This window comes from Camelus dromedarius, chromosome 27 (assembly GCF_036321535.1).
Source record: "Camelus dromedarius isolate mCamDro1 chromosome 27, mCamDro1.pat, whole genome shotgun sequence".
In the NCBI taxonomy this organism is placed as follows: Eukaryota; Metazoa; Chordata; class Mammalia; order Artiodactyla; family Camelidae; genus Camelus; species Camelus dromedarius.
In genome coordinates this window covers 17826220-17845667 of record NC_087462.1, presented here as the reverse complement: position 1 = coordinate 17845667, position 19448 = coordinate 17826220, and the positions used below count along the sequence as shown (strand labels likewise).

Below are 19448 nucleotides of genomic sequence, written 5' to 3'. Positions count from 1 at the left end.
ACCACTTGGTTCACTAAATAAACATGAATAAATCCTGGAATAGAATGAACCAGAAATGAAATGTATCGAGCTCCCCTTGATGCGGAGGACCAGTATGCAGCCCACCCAGGCCAAAGCAGAGAGACCCCGATGCTCTGGGGAGAAGAGCCCAGCCCAGCCACCCTGCAGTCCTCGTTCAGGGTTTATGAAGCAGCAGGCAGAGCACAGTTGACTACATTTGGTTGTGTTTTTATTTTTGTCCAGCCACAAATACCGGCAAAGAACTGCAAACGATTCCTTCCCTTCCTGGAGCCTCGGAACCAAGCTGGTTTTATTTTTAGCCTCAGCTCTGGTTTTGAGCTTTTAGCACGCCCAGTACCCTAGGCACTGCAGGCAGCGGTGGGCCTCAGTGCAGGGTTTTTGCCTAGACTGGAGCGTTGGTTGTCTGAGTGTGACTCTCACCAGGCTTTGTGCAGCTATGACGAGAGAGGGTGGTTCCAGACAGACCCTCAGAGAGACCCGCTACTGGCCTTGGGGACTTCCAGGAGTGCCCTCTTCAGGGAGGGAAGTGCAGTCACGGTGACAGGTGGTCTGGGCTGGGGGTGGTGGAGGGGGCAGATCTGGATGAAAGGGAGCAGAGACAAAAAGAAGAAAAGGAAGGGGAGAACAGAAGGGAAGGAAGCTGTCGCTGTTGAAAGGCTTTGAGCAACCCAGGGGATCAGAACCAGGGCTCTGGCGGTAGGCGCCCAGGTCTGCATCCTGCCTTTACCACTTCCTAACAGGGTGGCCTCGCAGAACGTGCTCAGCCTCTCCAGGCATCCGTGTCCTTGTCTGTGAGATGCAGGTAACAGTGAAGGCTGTCTTCAAGCTGCCCTGCCTAACATGTAGTGTAGCATCTGACATGCGCTTCTGACTCAGTTTGGTTATGATTGCCGTGTTCTCATTACAGTGCTAAACGTTTATGCACATGCTGTGTCGTTAAGACTTACTGTAACTCACCGAGTAGGGTCGTTTGGCAGGTGGGAAACTGAGGCTCAGCGAGCTAGGTAACTTCCCCTAGGTCCCACGGCAAGAGCATGATAGAGCCAGACCTGAACCCAGCCTGGCCAACCTCACAGTCACAACAGCATGCCCTCTCCGGGACCAGTGCTTCCACGTGTTCGAGAGGGACTTAACACTGACTGTACGGAAGCTGCTCTGAACAAGGAGCTAGATCCCCAGCCCTGCCCTCCTCTCCCCCGGGATCCCCGCTTTCATCCCACTTCCATGACAGGAACACAGGAAGAGCAGATACTGGGACACAGGAAGAGCAGATCAAAAGAGCCCCGGTCAAATTCACAGAGACAGAAATTAGAATGATGGCTGCCGGGGATGAGGGGGCAAGGGCAGTGGGGTGGTGGTGGTCAGTGGGTGTAGCGTTTCAGTTTTGCAAGCTGCAAAATCTCAGGAGATCTGTTGCTCAACAATGTGCATATGCTTAACGCTGCAGAACTTTAGACTTAAAAATGTCTAAGATGGTCAATTTTATGTTATGGCTTTTTCTTTAAACCACAATTAAACAAAAATTAAAAAAAAAAAAATTCCAGTGCCGGAGTCAGGTTGCTGTTTTGGTAGGGCAGGGAGTTTGAGTTTCTCTTGTCCAACTTCCCAGCCTTATCTTGGCTTCCTTCCAGTCAGGAGTCTCACCGACAGCATCGCTGGTCCACTCCTGCCCACACGCCGGGTGAACCCCTTTAGGGCTGAGCCACACGCTTCTGACAGGAGCCTCGTTCCTCGAGGTCCTAAATGCTAAAAGGTCCTAAAAGACCTCGAGGTCTCTCACACACTTTGCCTTTTTAAACTTCCCTCTAGTCCCCTGTCCTTCTCACGTATTTGTCCGTCGACCTGGAATGAAAAAGGGAAAAGGGTATAAACGCCGTCCGGGGAATCATGTCTGCTTGGTGCGGTGGGGGCAGTGCAGACTTTGGGGCCAGAAGCCGGGAAGCAGCTCGCCTTTTCTTCCCTTCACCTGGCTTGGCTCTAAGATGGGCTAATACAGTTACCTCAGGAAGCCCAGCATGTGCAGTTCACTCCAAGCGGAGAAGTTCAGCCAGGCTGTCAGTGATGCTGTTGCACCAGGAGATTCTGAGGATTCTGGAGACAGGAGATTTGGGGACACTAGTTTGGGCTTCGCCGATTAGGCTGCATAGAGATGCTTGGACAGAGACGCCTGGGAGCAAGCATGGAGCAGGTGTGCCCTCTTGGCCGCACGCTCCCAAGGAGCGCCGTCTTCATGGAGACCACAGCAATGGCTCACTGTCCCTCAGAAACGCAGGTGGCCTTCTTTTCTGTGGGCATCAGCATCAGCCACTCTCAGGAGAGAGTCTGGCTCTGTTGCCGCCATCCCCTGTGGGGCATCCCTACTGGGCTGGGTCTTCCCCCCAGCCACCCTGCACACCTGGACCGAGACCCGACGTCCCCATTGTGTGCGGTGAGGACAGCGCCCAGGGTCAATAACTTTTAGGGACCCATGAAAATGTTTTAATTTCTTTTAAAATTAGAAGAAGAGAAATGTGTTCAGGTCAAAGGAAACATTATGTAACATTAATATATTTGTTTTTATAATAACATAGTTATAATATATAATACTTAATTTTTTTTTTTAAATAGGGGAATGTGCCCGAAAAGGCAAAAGTGCCGAGGGCCCACGGAAGTCGTAAACGGCTGGCAGGGATTCCGTCTGACCCTCCAACCCGTGGTGATCTGCCCCACCCTCTTCTCTGTCCCTGTCTCCACTGCTGTCTGTCCCACCACCCCCACCCCTCGCCACTTAGGATCTGGAATATTCTCTCTGGTATTTTATTTATATTTAGGATCCCGTTTCACATGCCGGATCCATCACTTGGCAGTAGCTAACTAGAGCAAGCACGTTCTGATCAGTTAGTGATGTCTCTCTGAGGCTTGTGACGGGGGAGTGGCCAAAAACATGCCGTATTCTTGCTTATGATTGACCTGTGCCTTTTATCCCCAACTTGTCTACAAGCTCCACTAGGTGGAATATACCTCACACGTGCTGAGCACACCCCGTGGAAAGATCTGGAAGCTCTTAATACCTGTTGACTGATGGATGGATCCAATTTCGTGTCCCCTTGACATCCTTTCATTCTTTTTTTCCTCTTCAGGCGCCTGAACAAGAATAAACTCCAAGTCCTCCCTGAAATGCTTTTCCAGAGCACCCCGAAGCTCACCAGACTGTGAGTAGCACGGTTTTGTGTTCTCTACCTGGTGTCTTGCCTGGATTTGCTGACGCGGAGAATGTGGCTGCCTGAGTGTGGGGAGCCCCAAGCCGCGTGGGGCTTGGTAGCGTGTCGGCACACACGGACACCTGGAGCCGGGCTTCAGCATGCTGGCCCCCACACTCCTCGCCAGCCCGCCTTTCGTGGTCCCTTCCTTCAGGGATCAGCTGCGTGAGTGGCCGACGTGGGCTATGGTCTTGTGGTAGCGTCTGCCTCCTTTGCAAGGAGGGAGGAAACTTTTCCTTATAACTTGAGTCTGAATTTATCTCAGGGAAATGCCCTGAGGGTGCGCTTGGATTCACACAAGCCAGCCAGTAGTCTCAAGGGCGCTGGTTTGGAGTAAATGTTTCAACCTCACGTGGCCTTGCTGGTTGGAAGGATTCCTTTGTCTGCTTCCTCCTGCTGCTGGTCTTAGAATGCTGGGTCTGGAGGTCTGTGACTTTGTGGGGAAAAGAAAGAAACACCATGAATTTTGCTTTATCTTTGGAATGGTCCAGGATATAATGAGAAGGATGGGAGGGGACTTGGAGATGCCTCTGTGTATTTATTCAGCATGAGAGTTTGGAAGGTCCAGAGTTGGAGGTGCACGTCAGGATGGAGATTGCGGTTCATGTCTTGTGGGTTTTAGGCAGTTGCTGATTATTGACGGTGAACAGCTCCATGATTTTGAACCAGAAAGTCCTGCTGGCAGTGACTAGTGTACATTACGGGGTGAAGGGGTTGCCCAGGGCTTGACTTTCTGGATGGAGTGATAAGTGTCTGACTGCGGCGAGGGTTATACCCTGGCTGGGAGGCTCTCACATTACCGGGGAGGCTCCAGAGTGGTGGCCACCGTTCTCGTTTCCAGGGGCTGTGTTTGATACCTACTTATGCAGTCCACCAATGCATGTAGGCTCTGGGATCGACTGGGAAATACGAAACACACAGTAATGCGTGCGCTTAAGAAATCAGGAATCTGTATCTCTGTGTGTACACACACACAGAGGCTACACACATGAATGTACTTTCAAGAGCACTGTGTTGGAACAGAAACAGGCCAGGGCTGGCTGGTGTTTCAGTGGTGCAGTGGCCCTGTGTGCCTTCTCTAGGACACCCCTGGCTTTGTCAAGGTCTCCTCTTGCTGGTGCCCCGTTTCCCTCGCTCAGCCCACCTGGCTGGCTTGGCTAAATGTGGGAAATGGTGTGCCTCCATTTTCCGTCTTCCACTCTGAATCCTCCGTGACGGGCGTGAGGGTGTGGGAAGTGCGATGAGTGTCCAGCAGAGCTGAGGAGCGATACCAAACGGGCACACAGGGAAACCACTCTGGTTTTTAACTTCCTCTTCCCTGTACAGTTCCTTCCGTAATTTGCTCACCTAATAGCCATCTCCCCACCCAGCACTACCATGTGCCTTTTCAGTCTGCTTTTAACGAAATAATCAGGCTATATGCTGTTCGTCTTGAATCTGAGCATCACTTTTGAGCCTGTGGAGCTGGGGCTGCTGGGCGACTTTGAGCGGGTGGGGTCTGTGTCCCAGTTGCCGCAGGACATCAGAGGGGCAGGTTCTTGCTCACAGAAGGCGTGGCCTCGCAGCTGCTCCCCATGGCCTTCAGGTGATGCCCATTTTGTGCGAGGCTGGTCTTGATTCAGGCAGAGGACGAATTTCAGGGAGTGATAACAGGTCTCTGAGATGCTGGGGGCCAGGCCGAGGCAGGTGGCACAAGGGTGTGGGAATGTCCAGTGTAACTGCCAGTGTCTAACTGAGAGAGGTCGGGAGAGTCACTTCCGTCCTGTGCCTAGACATCCTTATCAGTAAGTGGGAGTTGCCCCTCTTCCCTTCTCCGCCCCCCTGCCCCGGAGCTGTAAGAATCCTATGAGATTATGGCGTGCGTGTATTTTCTAGGGTTTAAAGTGCTGTATGAGAGTTATCGCCGAGATTCATATCGTTACTCCTACATTTCCCATCTTCACAGCCTCAGTTTCTAATCTCCTTTCTCTGGGAGGCATGAAGGAACCAGGAGCTGCCATGAACACTCCTATTATGTGGAGCTTTTGCTTCGAGCGGGAAAGCTGCAGCTGGGAAGGCAGAGATGACCTTTGACTCATTTTGGTACCCATCCGTCTCCAGGTCCCCAGCCAGGTACAGTGTGACACGCGTAGGCACTCAAGAGTTAGGTGAGTGAATAAATGAATGATGCAGGCCTAAGGATATAAACAGTGCTCTCAGGGAGTTTTGATTCTTTCATGCACCATTCATTCATTCACTCGCTCATTCATTCATTCGTTTAATAAGCTTTTCCTGGGTGCTTGTTCCTGGTGTTGAGCTGCAGACATGCAGACATGAAGGATGCCCAGTTCTCCATGTGCCCTGTCATGACACATTCTGAATGGCTGCCAAAAAGCTGAGAGCTAAATATAAATTTGTTTTTTAATTGAAGCAACTATAGTAACCCAGGCTTGGGCTGTAATCAGCAATCCCTTTTTCTCTCTGGGCTTGATCTTTGATTTTTCTTAATGACCCTGTTGTGTCTTTGTCTTATTTTGTCAGTCATTCCAGGGCCTTTCTGGAAATAAGCAGGGTGCAAATTAGAAATCAATAAATGTGCAATCATGAGTGTGTATACATATGGCACTGGCTCTGTTTTAAAAGAGCGCTGCCTCTCGGTAGACACAGCGAGCCATTTTCCGGGAAATGCTGGATCGGGATGCTGGGCGGCTGTCTCCCCCGTGGTCTGCCGTGTGGGATAAGCTGCAAATCTGGACACCCTTTATCTTATTGGATCTACAGACAAAACCTGCATAATACTCAGTGTTACCTCAAAAATACCTTTTGGAGAGGCTTTGATTGTATAATAAGACATGTCTCAAGTAGTGATGGGAAAGGGAAATAATATTTATTGAGAACCTGTGCTATTATAATGCTACTACTAACTGTTAGTGACGGAAATGTGACTAAAACTAGTTTAACCCAAAGGGGAAATATGTTAGTTCATATGCCTGAGAAGGCCAGCGGGGGTTACAGATGGCTTTAGGAGTAGCTGAGTCCAGGGGCGTGGCGGTGTCACTGGGACTTTATCTCACTCCCTGCAGCCCTCGGAAGAATGCACGGGATGGTGGGCAAAAGCACACTCGGAGGGAACTAAAGCCTAGCAACCTGGGTGGAGAGGGTGTCCTTGACAACGGTCCTGCAGAACAGAATGAGGGTCACACGTGCAGCTCTGAGCAGATCGTTGCTGCTGGTGAGATGGTGTCCTCTCATTGATCGGGTTTGGGTCATATGTTCATCACAGTTGTTCGGGGGTGTGGGTGTGCGGGGCTTGGGGATGGGTTTCCCAAAGGAAAGAATAATTCTGTTATCAGAAGACGGAGGGAAGAGATGCCAAACTTGAAGCATAGCAGACATCCGCAAGTTTATTGAGCATCTAGCCTGTGCAGTTCACTGTGCTTTCACTGGGTGGTGTGGAGCCTCACAGTAACACCTCGCGATAACAATAGTGAACAGATTGCATGCCAGGTGCTCTTCTGAGCATTTTACGTATCACTCGCTTGATTCCCCTAACAATGCTGTGGAGGAGGTGCTGTGATTATTCCTGTTCTGTAGACATGAAACTGAGGCTCAGAGAGGTCAGAGATCTTGCCCAGCATCCTACAATTCGCAGTGACAGGACTAGAGTCAAATGTGGGTAGTCTGACTCCAAAGTCTGCTTTTTCCTACCGCAGTTAGCTCCCTGCCTTAGTACTCCCATTTTATAGATGAGGACACTGAGGCTCAGTTTGTCCATTTGTCTATGGACAAATCACTTGTCCATAGATCCTGTATTTCTAAGCAGCAGCACTGGGCACTCTGCCTCAACACTCAGTATTAAATCTACTTCTGAAGCTTAGAGGTGCTGTCTACCTTACCCATGCTTGTCTGCCCAGGACACAGCAGCCCTGGGAACCGAGTGCATGTGTGTCGCCATGAGGTACTTCCGTTTTCTACCACGCCACACTGCCATGCTAGCTGTTGTGGAGCGCTGAGGTCCTGCTAAGATGGTAGGTCATGGACCTGTCATGTGTCCAAGTATCTCGATCAGGCTTTGGCTGGTTGCCCCACCCCAGACCCCCGCAGATCCAGCACCATCTGACTCCTTGACGCGTGTGTATAGTCATGACGTATCTACCCTCTGACTCTGTTCTCCAGCACACAGAGCACGGGCCGTAGAATCTAGAGCTTAGAAGTACCCTGAGGTTTAGGTACTACCCCTGTGGTCGGTAGAACACTCAGCGAAGTCTCTGTCATGCCTTGGGCACTCAGTAACTATTAGCTCACTCCCGTCCTGATGTGGATCATGAGGTTCTCAAGTGTCAGGACCGTGCTTCTGCTCTTTCTAGGTTCCCTATCACTCCTGACCCAGAGCTGAGCATAGGAGATGGCAGGAAGATGAAGGGGTTGAGGGGCTGTCGGTCACTTGCTGTGAGACCATGGGCAAGTTACTTTACCGCTCTGGGTCTCAGGTTCTGCATCAGTAAAGCAGACAATAATGGGACCTATTTCTCTATGTTGTTGTGAGATAAACGGAAATAGCCCACAGACAACCTTTGGCATCGATTATAACACATAGTAAGTACTCACTGAAAGATGGCCATGGTTAACTTTTGCTGGCTGACTGATGGGAATGGTGCGTGTGCTGGGGCTTTGGCATCTGTGGTGTAAACATTTTAGCACCTGGCAGGGAGTTCAGCTGCAGAACAAATGAGGGCTGAGGGAGTGTTGCACTGGGAGTGGGCAGATCCTGGTCCTCCTCCTGGCTCCACCACCCGCAAGCTGTGTGACCTTCGGTGTGTGACTTCACCTCTCTGAGCCTCACTTATCTCATCTAGAGAGGCTGGGGTGGAGCGTGGTCTGTTCCATGTCTGTAGGTTATTGATTCCTCCTGTTTTGCCTCTCCTTCCAGCTTTCTCTTTCACCTACACATGGGGGAGGGACTGAAGGGTTTCTGCTTACTTGGAAGTTAAGTGGTTAATGTTGCCAGAAATTCCTTAGAAGAAGCGAAAGACAGGATGAAAACAGTAATTAAAAGCTCTCTGCCTTTCACCGGATTAGGGAGCTTTGAAGGGGATGAGAGGGATGCGGTGGTTCACAACTGTTTTTTGAGTTTGACTTTGCCGTATGAAGTTGAGCAGACCACCGGCGTCCTTCTGGTCCACCTCTCCTGGAGTCATGTCCAAAGAGTCCCTTAAATATTTGGTAGTGGTCTAAAGCCTGTAGCTGAATAAGCAGTGGTGCTAGCAACAGGACGGAGGCCCCCAGTTATTCCCCACACGGTTCTACAAGGTATTTGACAGGTTAAAAAAACGCCACTGGGGTTAAACTGCTGTCGCTCACTTGGGTCCGTGGAGTGATAAGAGCCTTGGGAAGTTAATCCCCAGGCAGCTGAAAACAATATGAACCGTGGCCAGCGGACTTAGCCCTGAGGCACTGGGGCGGCTGTCCTGGTGGAGCTGCTTCCCGTCCAAAGAGTTAAAGGTCGTGAGACCTCAGTTTCTTGGGAACTTACCTCCAGTGGGCGAGTCCTCCTCTGAGCTCTCATTTCCGCCCGCTTGTATTTCTCCTTCGTATTCACCATTTTCTGCCCTCATCACAAGGCCGCGTGCATCCATGCCCTGTATCCTCAAACAAACCGGAAGCTGCATTCTGCCAGGTGATCTAACGCCTCTTGGCGGCAGCCCAACATTCGAGCAGAGAACGGGGGCTTTGGAGCCTTACAGACCTGGGTTTGGATCCTACTCTCTGGTGACTGGCGCTGGGCAAGTGACCTCAGCTGTCTCAGTCCGTGAGAAAGTTGGCTGTAAAACGGGGGTGATAACCATCACCCCGGTGTTAGTGTGCGAGGGCTGCCATAGCAAGGTACCTCAGGCTGGATGACTTAAACAACAGAAATCTGTTTCCTCACCGTCTGGAGCCTGGAAGTGTCAGATCAAGGTGCTGGCAGGACTGGCTCCCTGAGGCCTCCCTCCTCGTCTTGTAGACAGCGGTCTTCTTGCTGCTGTTTCGCGTGGTTGTCCCCTGTTCACCCTCACCCTGGTGCTCCTTCCTCTTCTCATAAGGATGCCAGCCTTATTGGCCTAGGGCACCCACCACATTTTAGCTCAATCACCTCTTTAAAGACCCAATCTCCAAATATTCTGAAATCCTGGGGGCAGGGGCCTTAACAAAGAATTTACATCAGCACAGGCATTCCCCAGATGTGTATCGCATATTTACCCTGGGTCAGGGGCTCTGCCAGTTGCTTTTAGGTAGATTCTCTTAGTCTCAGATTTAGGAGGTTAGCTACTACATTATCCCCATTTTAGAGATAAAAAAACAGAGTCCTAGAGATTTAGACAGCTTGCCCAAGGTCATAGAGCCAGTCACCGGAGGAGCCAAAATTCAAACCCAGGCTTGCCTGACTCCAGAGCCCACATTCCAGACCACAATCTCCATCCTATAGTTATGAGAAGTTAGTAACTAAAGAGCCAGGTGCCACCTAGTAGAAGGTCAGTTAGTTTCTTTATCTCTTCGACGCCCTAAATGAGCCCAGACTTGTGGACTGGCTGGAACCGAAGACCTCAAGGTGTTACCTTCTGCTACTTTGTAGGTCCTTTAGCAGCCATCTTAGCCTTCCAGTCCTGCGCTAACCTTTAAAACTTAACTATATGCAATATGTATCTCCATAAAACTCTGTATTGATGTGAAACGGTGCCATAAAAGTGAAACACCAATGGAGAAGGCAAAAACCATGCTACTCAGTTTTCCAGCAGAGCTGTTATCTGATGTGGTGAAACGCTAATAGGACGGTGGGAAACCAGTCCTTCAGGAGGATGGTGGGGGCTGCAGAGATGCTTACCTGCCTGGAGCCGGATCCCACAGTCCTGTCCCCCTTCTGGGCTGACCCAGCCTTCAGAGGCCAGGGGACCGACAGTAAGACCAAATTCGCCCTTGCAGATGCCGGGTCACTTTTTCCAGGGGCACAGCTACCTAAAGCTCATGGAAAAAGTCTGTGCAGACCAGAGCTCCTTTCCCTCCTCCACCAGCAACCCCCCAGTCCCTGAGCGCCGCGGCGAGGCCAGCCTCGTGTCTGCTTTACAGCAGGCTCCTTCACCTGCAAGCCGCGCCGTGTGCATGAAGACGGGTGTAGCTTTATTCCGCTTGTGGACAGATCATGGATTGCAGTGGGTGCCGTGCCACCCCTGGGGTTTCTGTTCCATGTGAGTTGCATTCTCTGTGATGACTGAAGCCGGAGCGAGGAAAGAGGCATGGAAGGTTTCTGTTCTTCTCTTCCCCACAGAGGCTCTATCCGCCTGAGCACAGAAGCCTGTTGCCTTATCCGCAGAGTTGATTCTGAGGCCGATACTTTGGACTGCCTTATAGACTCTCACTGTAGAATTTCAGAACTAGGAATAAAAGTTTTCTAGGCCAGCATTTTTCAACCTTGACTGTGCATCTCAACACCTGGGAATCTGGTTGAAATGTGGATTCTGGTTCTGCAGGTCTAGGGTGGGACCTAAGAGTCTGCATTTCTAATGAACTTCCAGGTGATGCTCCTGGTCTAGGACCACACTTTGCAGAGCAAGGATCCAGACTACAGTGGTTCTCAAACTTAACGTATAGAAAAAAAAAAATTCCTTTGAGGTCCTGGTTAAAATGCTGGCTCCTAGGTCATGTACCCAGGATCTGGAATGGCCCTAAGGATTTGACTTTGTAAATTGGCACCCTAGGTGATTTTGGTGTATGTCACCCAAGGGGCATATTTTGGGAAACACTGATACAGGAGAGCCCCTATTATTTTATAGATTTGGAAGCAGGGAAAGAACCAAGCATCTTGTGAGCACCTACTGCATGCTGCATACTTTATGCACTTGCCATCTACTTTGGTCCTCCTGCAAGATAGGTATGTTTATGCCCACTACACAGATGAAGAAACTGAGGCTTGAGGAGTTTAACTCACCAGGGATAATCCCAGGTCTTTCTGACCCCCAATTCTGTATTTTTTTCTGGTTTATAGTGTGCTGCCTATGCTGAAAGAAATCTTGAAAAAGGCAGGGAGTCAGGGGCAGGAGAGAGAGAGAGAGAACAATCACGGATCTCGGAGTCTTTCAAGGTTCAGCGTTTGTACTTTTATGCTCATAAGAGCTTATATGAACACGTGCTTGTATCTGAGATCTAGGTTATTAAGACTTGAAACATTGAAAGGGAAAAATGTATAGACATAAACGCATGTTTGCAAGTAGACCTTTCTCAATTCCCTACAATTTATCAAAGATAAAGTGAAGTTTTACGTTTTCAAATTCTTTAGCCCTTTAGGCCAGCAGAAGAATTTTCTCAAGTGATCAGGTAATACTTGTACTTGAGAACATTCTGCCAGCTTGGAAACTTTTTAAAGAATTTTTTTAAGAAAGAAAGAAAACCAAGCTGTGACTTTACAATGCTTTGGAATTAAAGAATATGCTTGTAATTTTTACAATTCTTCACAGACTTCTTTGCCACATCTGGTTGATATTACTGGCAGGGATATATGGGGGAATAAACCATGGGCTGGAATGTGAAACATCCCACAAAATGAGTTTCTTATAGGTTGCTGCATAAAACATTCTGAGTCTCCCTCTCTTTGGAAGGCTGGCTTAAGTGATTTCATGGATTTAGTATTTTCTTTGGTTCGAAGGTAAGGGTTGTTGCTGGCCTACTTGGTGGGGGTTCCAAAATGGTTTTCCAAAGACGTGCGGAAAGGGTTAACATTCTAGAGTTGTGCCATGGATCAGGATGGGAAAAGTCACCGTTGAAGGAAGTCAGACCGACCTTTGGTGAGAAATACTGGACGCTGGTGATGATGGTGAAACTGGGGCCAACTGAATTGCTACAGAAAAAAAAAGAATGTAGCAGGAGAGGGTTATATGTGTCAGAGCTTCAGGAAACCTTCAGGTGGTGCATGAAACAGCTGATGGCAAGAAGAGCTCAGCTCCTTGCAAAGCCAAAAGCCTCGGTCCATCCGTGCATTCTCTGTGCTGGATACGAACACAATGAGTTGGGGAAATCAAAAAATAAAACACCCAAGCTGATACCTGGCACGTGGTCAATTCCCTACTGGGGACATGGCTGCCTGACTCCTAGCTAGAGAACTGTGTGACCAGGGACAACTCAAGCATTCGTTGAACACTTGCCGTGTGTGTGTGTGTGTGTGTGTGTGTGTGTGTGTGTGTGTGTGTGTGTCTGTGTGTGTGTGTGTCCCTGCTGCATGCTGGTTGTTGGGATGCGGAGCAGAGTGCAGACGTGTCTAATCCCAGCCTGGAGGGTGTGAGCGTGGGCTGCTCGCCACCTGGCTCCTTCTCAGACTTCCTTGGCCGGGACCCACCTGCAGAGTTGGAACCTTTCTGCACAAGACCATGTGCTGCTCTCAGCACCCTGTGGCCTGCGGTAGAGCTGGCCAACCTCGGCAGGGCTGTGTGGACATCACCAAGGGTGCTCAAGTAAAGTCCGTGCTGTCCAGTGGCTACACAGCCCTTTGTTGAAAATGAGAACCAGAGGCTAGCCTTCACCCGCACCCTGGCATCCTCAGTCTCCTGATCTGGAGTTGGAAACTGTCAAGGGAATTGAAAATGTCGGGGAAATACCACATTGCATATAGAAAAATATCAGCCTTTTGAGGTGGGCAGACCCCAAAACATCCATTCTTCAATTGCCTGAATGTTGCTAATGTACCCACATCCAATAATCTTGAGATTTTTGTTCTTGAATCACATTCAACGTCAACAGAAACATTTCTAAAGGGCCTAATCATTTCTCATTTTCAACCAACGTTTGGGAACCTCTCCAGGGGACAAATAATGTTTTAATTTGTTGTCCCAAATTCTAGCATAATTTCAAATCACACACATACACTGAAGCCTGTAACTCTGGATTTCTGCTGGCTTTCCTATAGGCTCAGTATCCTGCATTTTGAGCATTAATTTCCATTTGTAAGGTTTGCAGTCCGTTTACAAAGTCCCAGAGACTGAGGCTTGTAATGAAAGTGTTGACACGGTATTAACAACAGCAAAACTATGATAACAGAGGACTGTCCAAGCCAAATAGAAATGGAGAAGTTTAAGTAAATTTCACGCTCCTTGCCTGAATGTGGTGTACCGCGCCCACGTTTTTGATTCATGGTTTAGAATAATATTTTAATGTTTTATTCATGATGTTCCTTTCTTCCCGTCATTCCTTCCTTAATTCCCCTCATCCTGCTTATGGTGATGCAGCGTGCTTGGGAGTCTGGACTCATCTTGATTGGCGCTGCTTGTTGTGTAGCCAAAAATCCTCCCCATGGTTGGCTCAGTGGAGTATTCAGCCATGGAGATGATCATTTGGCCTCTCATTGGCATGTCTAGGGCTCTGGACTCCAATTTTTCATCAATGAGTCAGCTTTTGATTGAAATGTACACAGAATCATGCCAACGTTTCTCCCAGTGAAGGAAGCATCTTGACTTTTGGAGGTCAGAATGCTCTGTCTAAGGGAGAAAACTGCATTTCTAAGAGGTGGAAGGGTAGTGGAGGACTGATTCCCTCCGTGTCAGTTTCATTTAATTTGGGATTCATGAAACTCTAAGCTACAGATGCTCAAGAGAGACCTAACTTCAATAATTTTTTAAAAATGAAAGTCATTGGTAGCAACATAGAAAGAAAGGCTGGATCATCAATGTTGTTACTATCACAGCCCTAATCATCTCCTTCCCGTGTCTCTACATCTCCCACTCTGTTCCCCCTTTTATTTCAAAAGCACATGCACATACACAGAACATACCACACACATACACATGAAACCTTCCCTCTATATGAGAATCCCAGACAGATAAATGAAGAGACTTTCCAGGCTGCTGAATCAAAGCACAGATACAATTTCACGTTAGTGCAAGATACTGACTTTTAAATTAGCTCAAATGATTGAGCAGCACTGAGGAGATATCAGAGGTCAGAAAAAAGCGACAGTGGTGGTGGAAAGAGGAGACACTTTGTCTCCTTGGCTCATATAATTGGTGTTTTTGGTGCACAGAGATGGCCAGTAGCAGATCTGCTTCAGAGACCGTAAATTATTAGTGTAAATGTTTTCTCGTCTCCAGAGAGAGTGTCTCTTTTCCCTGGAAAAGATGTGCACGGGTCAGGCTTCTACCCAGAACCTTTAGGGACTTTCATTCCATTTTACAACACAGAGCAGAGCTTTGTCAACCACCAGTTCCCTAGGGCTCAGCCAGGGAACAAAATTATCTTAGGAAGTAATTGTTATGGCTTCCACTGCTAATGGCATTCTCTGCAGATCCTCTTCCCTTGTGCATGGCACTTCCTTTAGTTAAGTGAGAGTGAAGGATGGGAGATCATTAGGCCTAATGAGGCTGGAAAAACAGCAGCCAGGAAAGACCAGTCACCCAGGGAGTCCCTTACTTGCCGGTTTCCTCCCAAGTGGAGAGTCATTGATAGGAGGGATGAGGAGACTGGGTAGAATTTGTCACCATGCGTTACCAGTTGTCCCTCACCTTCCATCCCCACTGCCACCATCCTTTCTCCATGAGATGACTGCAAGGACCTTCCCAGTAAATCTTCCTGCTTCTGCTGGTGTTCCCCCAGTATCCATCATCCATCCAGCAGCCGCCATGATTGCTTTAAGGCAGATCGGATCTCCTTATTCCCCTAATTAAACCTTCCAGTGACTTCACATTGTTCTAAGAATAAATTCAAATTCCCCGTACTACGTAATCTGGCCCCACCATTCTTCCTGAGCTGTCCTAGGCCACTCTTCCCACATCCACCAAGCCGCAGCTTCTTCCTGATGCTGCAACACCCCTGTCTCTCTCTTAACTCATGGCCTTGGCCTTGCTGTACCTTCTGCCTGGAACACACTGACCCCAGGTGTTGGCATGGCCAGGTCCTTCTTGAGATTCAAGTCCTGGCTCAACCATCACTCCCTCAGAAAGCCTTTCCTGACCACCGACCTACAGTAGCACCCCTTCCTTACCAGACACTGTCTGTAACATGACCCAGTTTTATTTTCTTCATGGCACCTACCACTACTCGAAATTCTTTTTCTCACTTATTTGTTTACTTTCTGCTCTCTTTTCCCCCAGGAGAATGTAATCTTCTTGAGAGCAGGGATGCTGTCTGTCTGGTTGACTCTGCAATTACCTACCACTGCATCAAGCATGTAGTGGGCACTCGATGCATATTCTGTAACGGAGTGCATGAGAGAAAGAACTTGGTCTCTCCCAAGTCTGCTTTTCCTCTCAGTATGTGGTCAGAGGCATCTTCTGCTCCAAACCAGAGCTCTTTCCTCATTGCCCTGAAAAACCCCCAAATGATATTTAATAGCATATGTGCACATACCTGCACAACACGGACACACACACACACATGCATGCAAACTCAACAAGTATACACACAAGAGGATGAATAAAACTGATAAACTGGACTTCTTCTCCCAGTTTCCAGCCTCTATTTATTTCACCTTTTGCAAGACAAATTACTTGGGACTAAAAAGTAAACCCTGCCCTGGGGTTCTGAGAGGGCCTTCGTGGAATGAGCCCATCCACATACAGATGGGCTACGCAGCGCAGACATGGGCTGACTTCAAGGGCCACTGGGGTGGGACTTCATACTGCCACCAAAGAGAGAAACAGCCCATGTCAGGATGCTCCACTAGCAGATGTGAGTCAGTGTCTGAGACTGAGAGCTGGGGAGGAAATGTTATTTTTTGATGCTTATTTCAAAGACCTGAGAATAATGTTCTATGATACAACGAAATGAAAAGGTAAACTGTGCTTGCTTCATCTCCAGGCCTCATTGATTTTATTTATTTATTTTTTTACTTTTAATGGGCATTGAAAGGAATTGTCTAGCTATTGGAAGACTCAGCTCAGTAAAGCCTTTCCAGAAAAGAGACCTATGTGGACCCACAGGAAAACCAAATCTTAGTCTCAAAAAAAAAAAAAAAAAAAAGAATAGATTAATTTACTGAGCATTGATCTAAACCTCCGAATTATTTTTTTTTCCTTGATCTGAGATCTAAACCAGAGGTTGTTTGAAAGACATCTGGTGAATTAGTCCACACCCGGAGTGAACCATGTCTTCTGAAATAATTGAACCAGAACCACACTGGAACATCAAAATACTAATGTTTTCCAAACGGACTCTGTCAGAGTCTCTGTCTGGTGTAGCTACAACACCAACCTACTGTTTGATCCATGTCTCCCCTACCGACCCTCGGACCCCCACCCGTCACTCCTTTCTGCAAACCTGCCGTCAGCAGTGGGCAATCACAGGTGATGCGCTGGGAGTGCAAGGCCTTGGAGACTCACTTTACTGCCGCCACGATCAGGAGAGGGGCCGCTGTTCTGGGTGACTTGCCCCACTCACCACTTTTAATTTCACATCATGAGGAGAAGAAGAGGTGTCTTTTCTTGAGATGAATGGAGGAAAAGGGAAGACAGGGTGGAGAGAAAGGAAGAAACCCCAGGATAAGAGAGGGAGGGAGAAGAAGGAACAGCAGTAACCAAAAGTGAACATGGAACAGAGATGGCAAAGATAGTAATACGGTGAAGGGGAACGGAAAGGAAATAAAGAAAATAGGAATCTTTGGGGAGAAATTTATCTCAGGTTTGTTTTTGTCTTTTTCTGGTTCCCTCCAAGGCAGATGGAAGGATTTCTGATCACCTTTGTGCCTCTCCTTTCTGTACCAAGCTCTGTGTAAACTCTTGTCTCTGCAAGACACCCTCAGGGGGCAAGAACAATATCCTCTTCATAGAATCCCAGAGCTGGGTGGCACTTCTAGAGTATCCAGAGCTACACCTGTATTTTACAGTTGGAGAAACTGAAGCACAGAGCAGCAGGGGACTCACAAGCCCCAGCCCTAGGGTTCCTGGTCTGGTGCTGAGGGCACAGCCCAAAGACACATCCTTACCTTTGCCATGACTTTTCAGTAAGTGACAGGGGAGATAAACCATGGGAGAAGGGTCGTTGGCTCACAGTGATTGGTGCTTCCCGGAGTCAGGCTGCCTGGGATAGCAGTTTATCTTTTAAGAAAAAGGATATTCTTTTGAAAGAGGTAATACTGCTCATCCAAGGAAGGAGGAGCAGTTCTTACCTGTGAAAGTGTTGTTGGACGTTCTGTGGATACATTATGTGGTTATTGTCACGACATACCTGAGGAAGGGAATGAAAGAAACAAACCTCACAGGAGAGCCATTGCCAGAAAAGAATCAACAAAAGAGGCAACTGAAAGGAAGGAGTAGAGGCCGACTCCCTAAGGTTTCCATCTTAGTGCTGGAAGAATGGCGGTACCATGATGGGGAGGTGAAGTGGAAATCTTTTTGGAGTGGGGTGATGGGAACTGCTTCTCAGAGCCTGCAGTCGCCCAGGGACATTCCAGCCTGGTGCATCTGAATTTCCACCCCCTGGCAATTTCAGATGTTGAAAAGCTAAAGTCAGCTCGGTATCCAGCTCAGCAGCATTTCCTTTCCCATCCCAGCTGGTTACTTCTCTGAGGGCATATCCTTTGTAAGGAGCCTGTGCATTTAAGAAAATGACCCCAGCCTGTTACTGGTAACCCAGCAGCCGTGCAGGAACTGACCAGTTTTGCTAGGGGCACCGCACCCTTCTTACCTTCCATATACAACCCATTTACCTGCACCTAATTAGCCAGACTTCAGTGTCGACTCCCAAATTGCTATGCTAATGATGGCAGCCCTCCCCTCCCAAGAAATGCTGATCTCCCAGCTCAGCGTGAGGGACTTCACTAATACCTCTTTCCAGTGATATAATTTGATTCCTCCATAGGAGGCTGCTCGGGTCCTAGCTCACTTAGCACTAAATCTCTTGCTAGATACTCTCATTACTTAATCTTTTCAGGCCCCAGACTAGCCCGGGCTTGTTATTTATTTATCCGGGGCCCTGTTTACTTCCCTGTTGTAAATTACTTCTGGCTCCTGGCCGTCTGATCGCTGCACTGATAGACTAATAGCTCGGAGCTACCGCATTTGCCTTGTGTGATGAAGCAAATAATATGCTTAACTTATGGGAGAGAAGTACACCCTCCATTTATTTCACTGGGGGAAATATTACTCAGGGGAAAGGGCCAAATCATTTACCTAGTGGCTGCTGGTGTAATTACGGACAGAATTATGTGAAACAAATTGCCATGTCTATAAATCTAAACCTCCAGTGTCTCAAAGGCGGAGAGGGAATTTTGGTGGCTGGCATGGGTTCTGCGTCCCTGACGGGTGAGTTTCTGAGACAGTGCTGGCAGGAGGAGGAGGTTGGCATTCTGGTTTTCTTGGCAAGGAAGGTGCTCTTCCCCAACTCCAAACTTTAAACATCTAAGGCCAGAGTGGGCAGACTGTAGCCCCTCCAGCCCACTGCCACCTGCTATTGCAAATAAAGTTTTATTGGAACACAGCCACACCCACTCATTTACATACTGTCTACAGCCCTGTCTGTGCTACAGTGGTAGGGGTGCATAGTCCTTGGCAGAAACTGTATGGCTCCCAAAGCCAAAACTATTCACAATATGGCCCTTTACCGAAAATGTTGCTTTGCCAGAAGAAGAACCTTCAAACAAATATTTTATATGGAGTTGGAGAGGTTAATTTGGATCACTCCCCTTAACTCCAGGATGGTCACCACTCACCCTGTAGTGCTTCTGAATCTCTTCCTGTGGCTTCTCTCGACAATTGTGTGGCTCAGTAGGGATTATGAACCCATTTGACAGAAGAGAAAAGTGAGACTCTGAAAGGTGGAGTGTTTTGCCCAAGGTCATTCAGTTAGGAAATTGGAGAACTGGGATTCATACCTTGCCTGCCTGGCTCCAAGTTCTGTCTTCTTTCAGCTCAGCCCCGCTGCTTCCCGAGAAAAAAACGAAGGATGAAAGCATTGGCAGTGGGGGAGGATTTATCTCGGCCTTGCCTCTTTGCAGAAGGGCTGTTGAAAGGGAACATGCGAGCAGCCAAGTCACAAGAAACACTAAAGCTAGAGGAGAAGTGAGGGGGGTCTTGTTTCCTCCAGTCCACACTCACTGTGGGGTGGATGGTGGAGTAGAACCAAGAGTACTTTATCATGTTGGGAAACATAACAGTTGTTTGTCAGGAAGCAAGAGAAAACCAAAGAGAAGAGGGCCTGGGTGATAAAAAGCTTATTTCACGGCCTGCGTTGCCTGTGTGATACTGACTGCCAGAGAGA

General features: G+C 48.4%; 1 protein-coding gene across 3 annotated transcripts in view; it reads left to right on the top strand.

Annotated features, from left to right (window-relative positions):
• SLIT3 (slit guidance ligand 3) overlaps positions 1-19448 on the top strand; it is a 610825-nt gene that overhangs the window by 117842 nt on the left and 473535 nt on the right. For all 3 annotated transcript variants that reach the window (XM_064480085.1, XM_031438258.2, XM_064480086.1), the window contains exon 4: positions 3141-3212. In XM_064480085.1, the coding sequence (XP_064336155.1) occupies positions 3141-3212 (72 nt within the window). The remainder of the gene's footprint in view (positions 1-3140; positions 3213-19448) is intronic.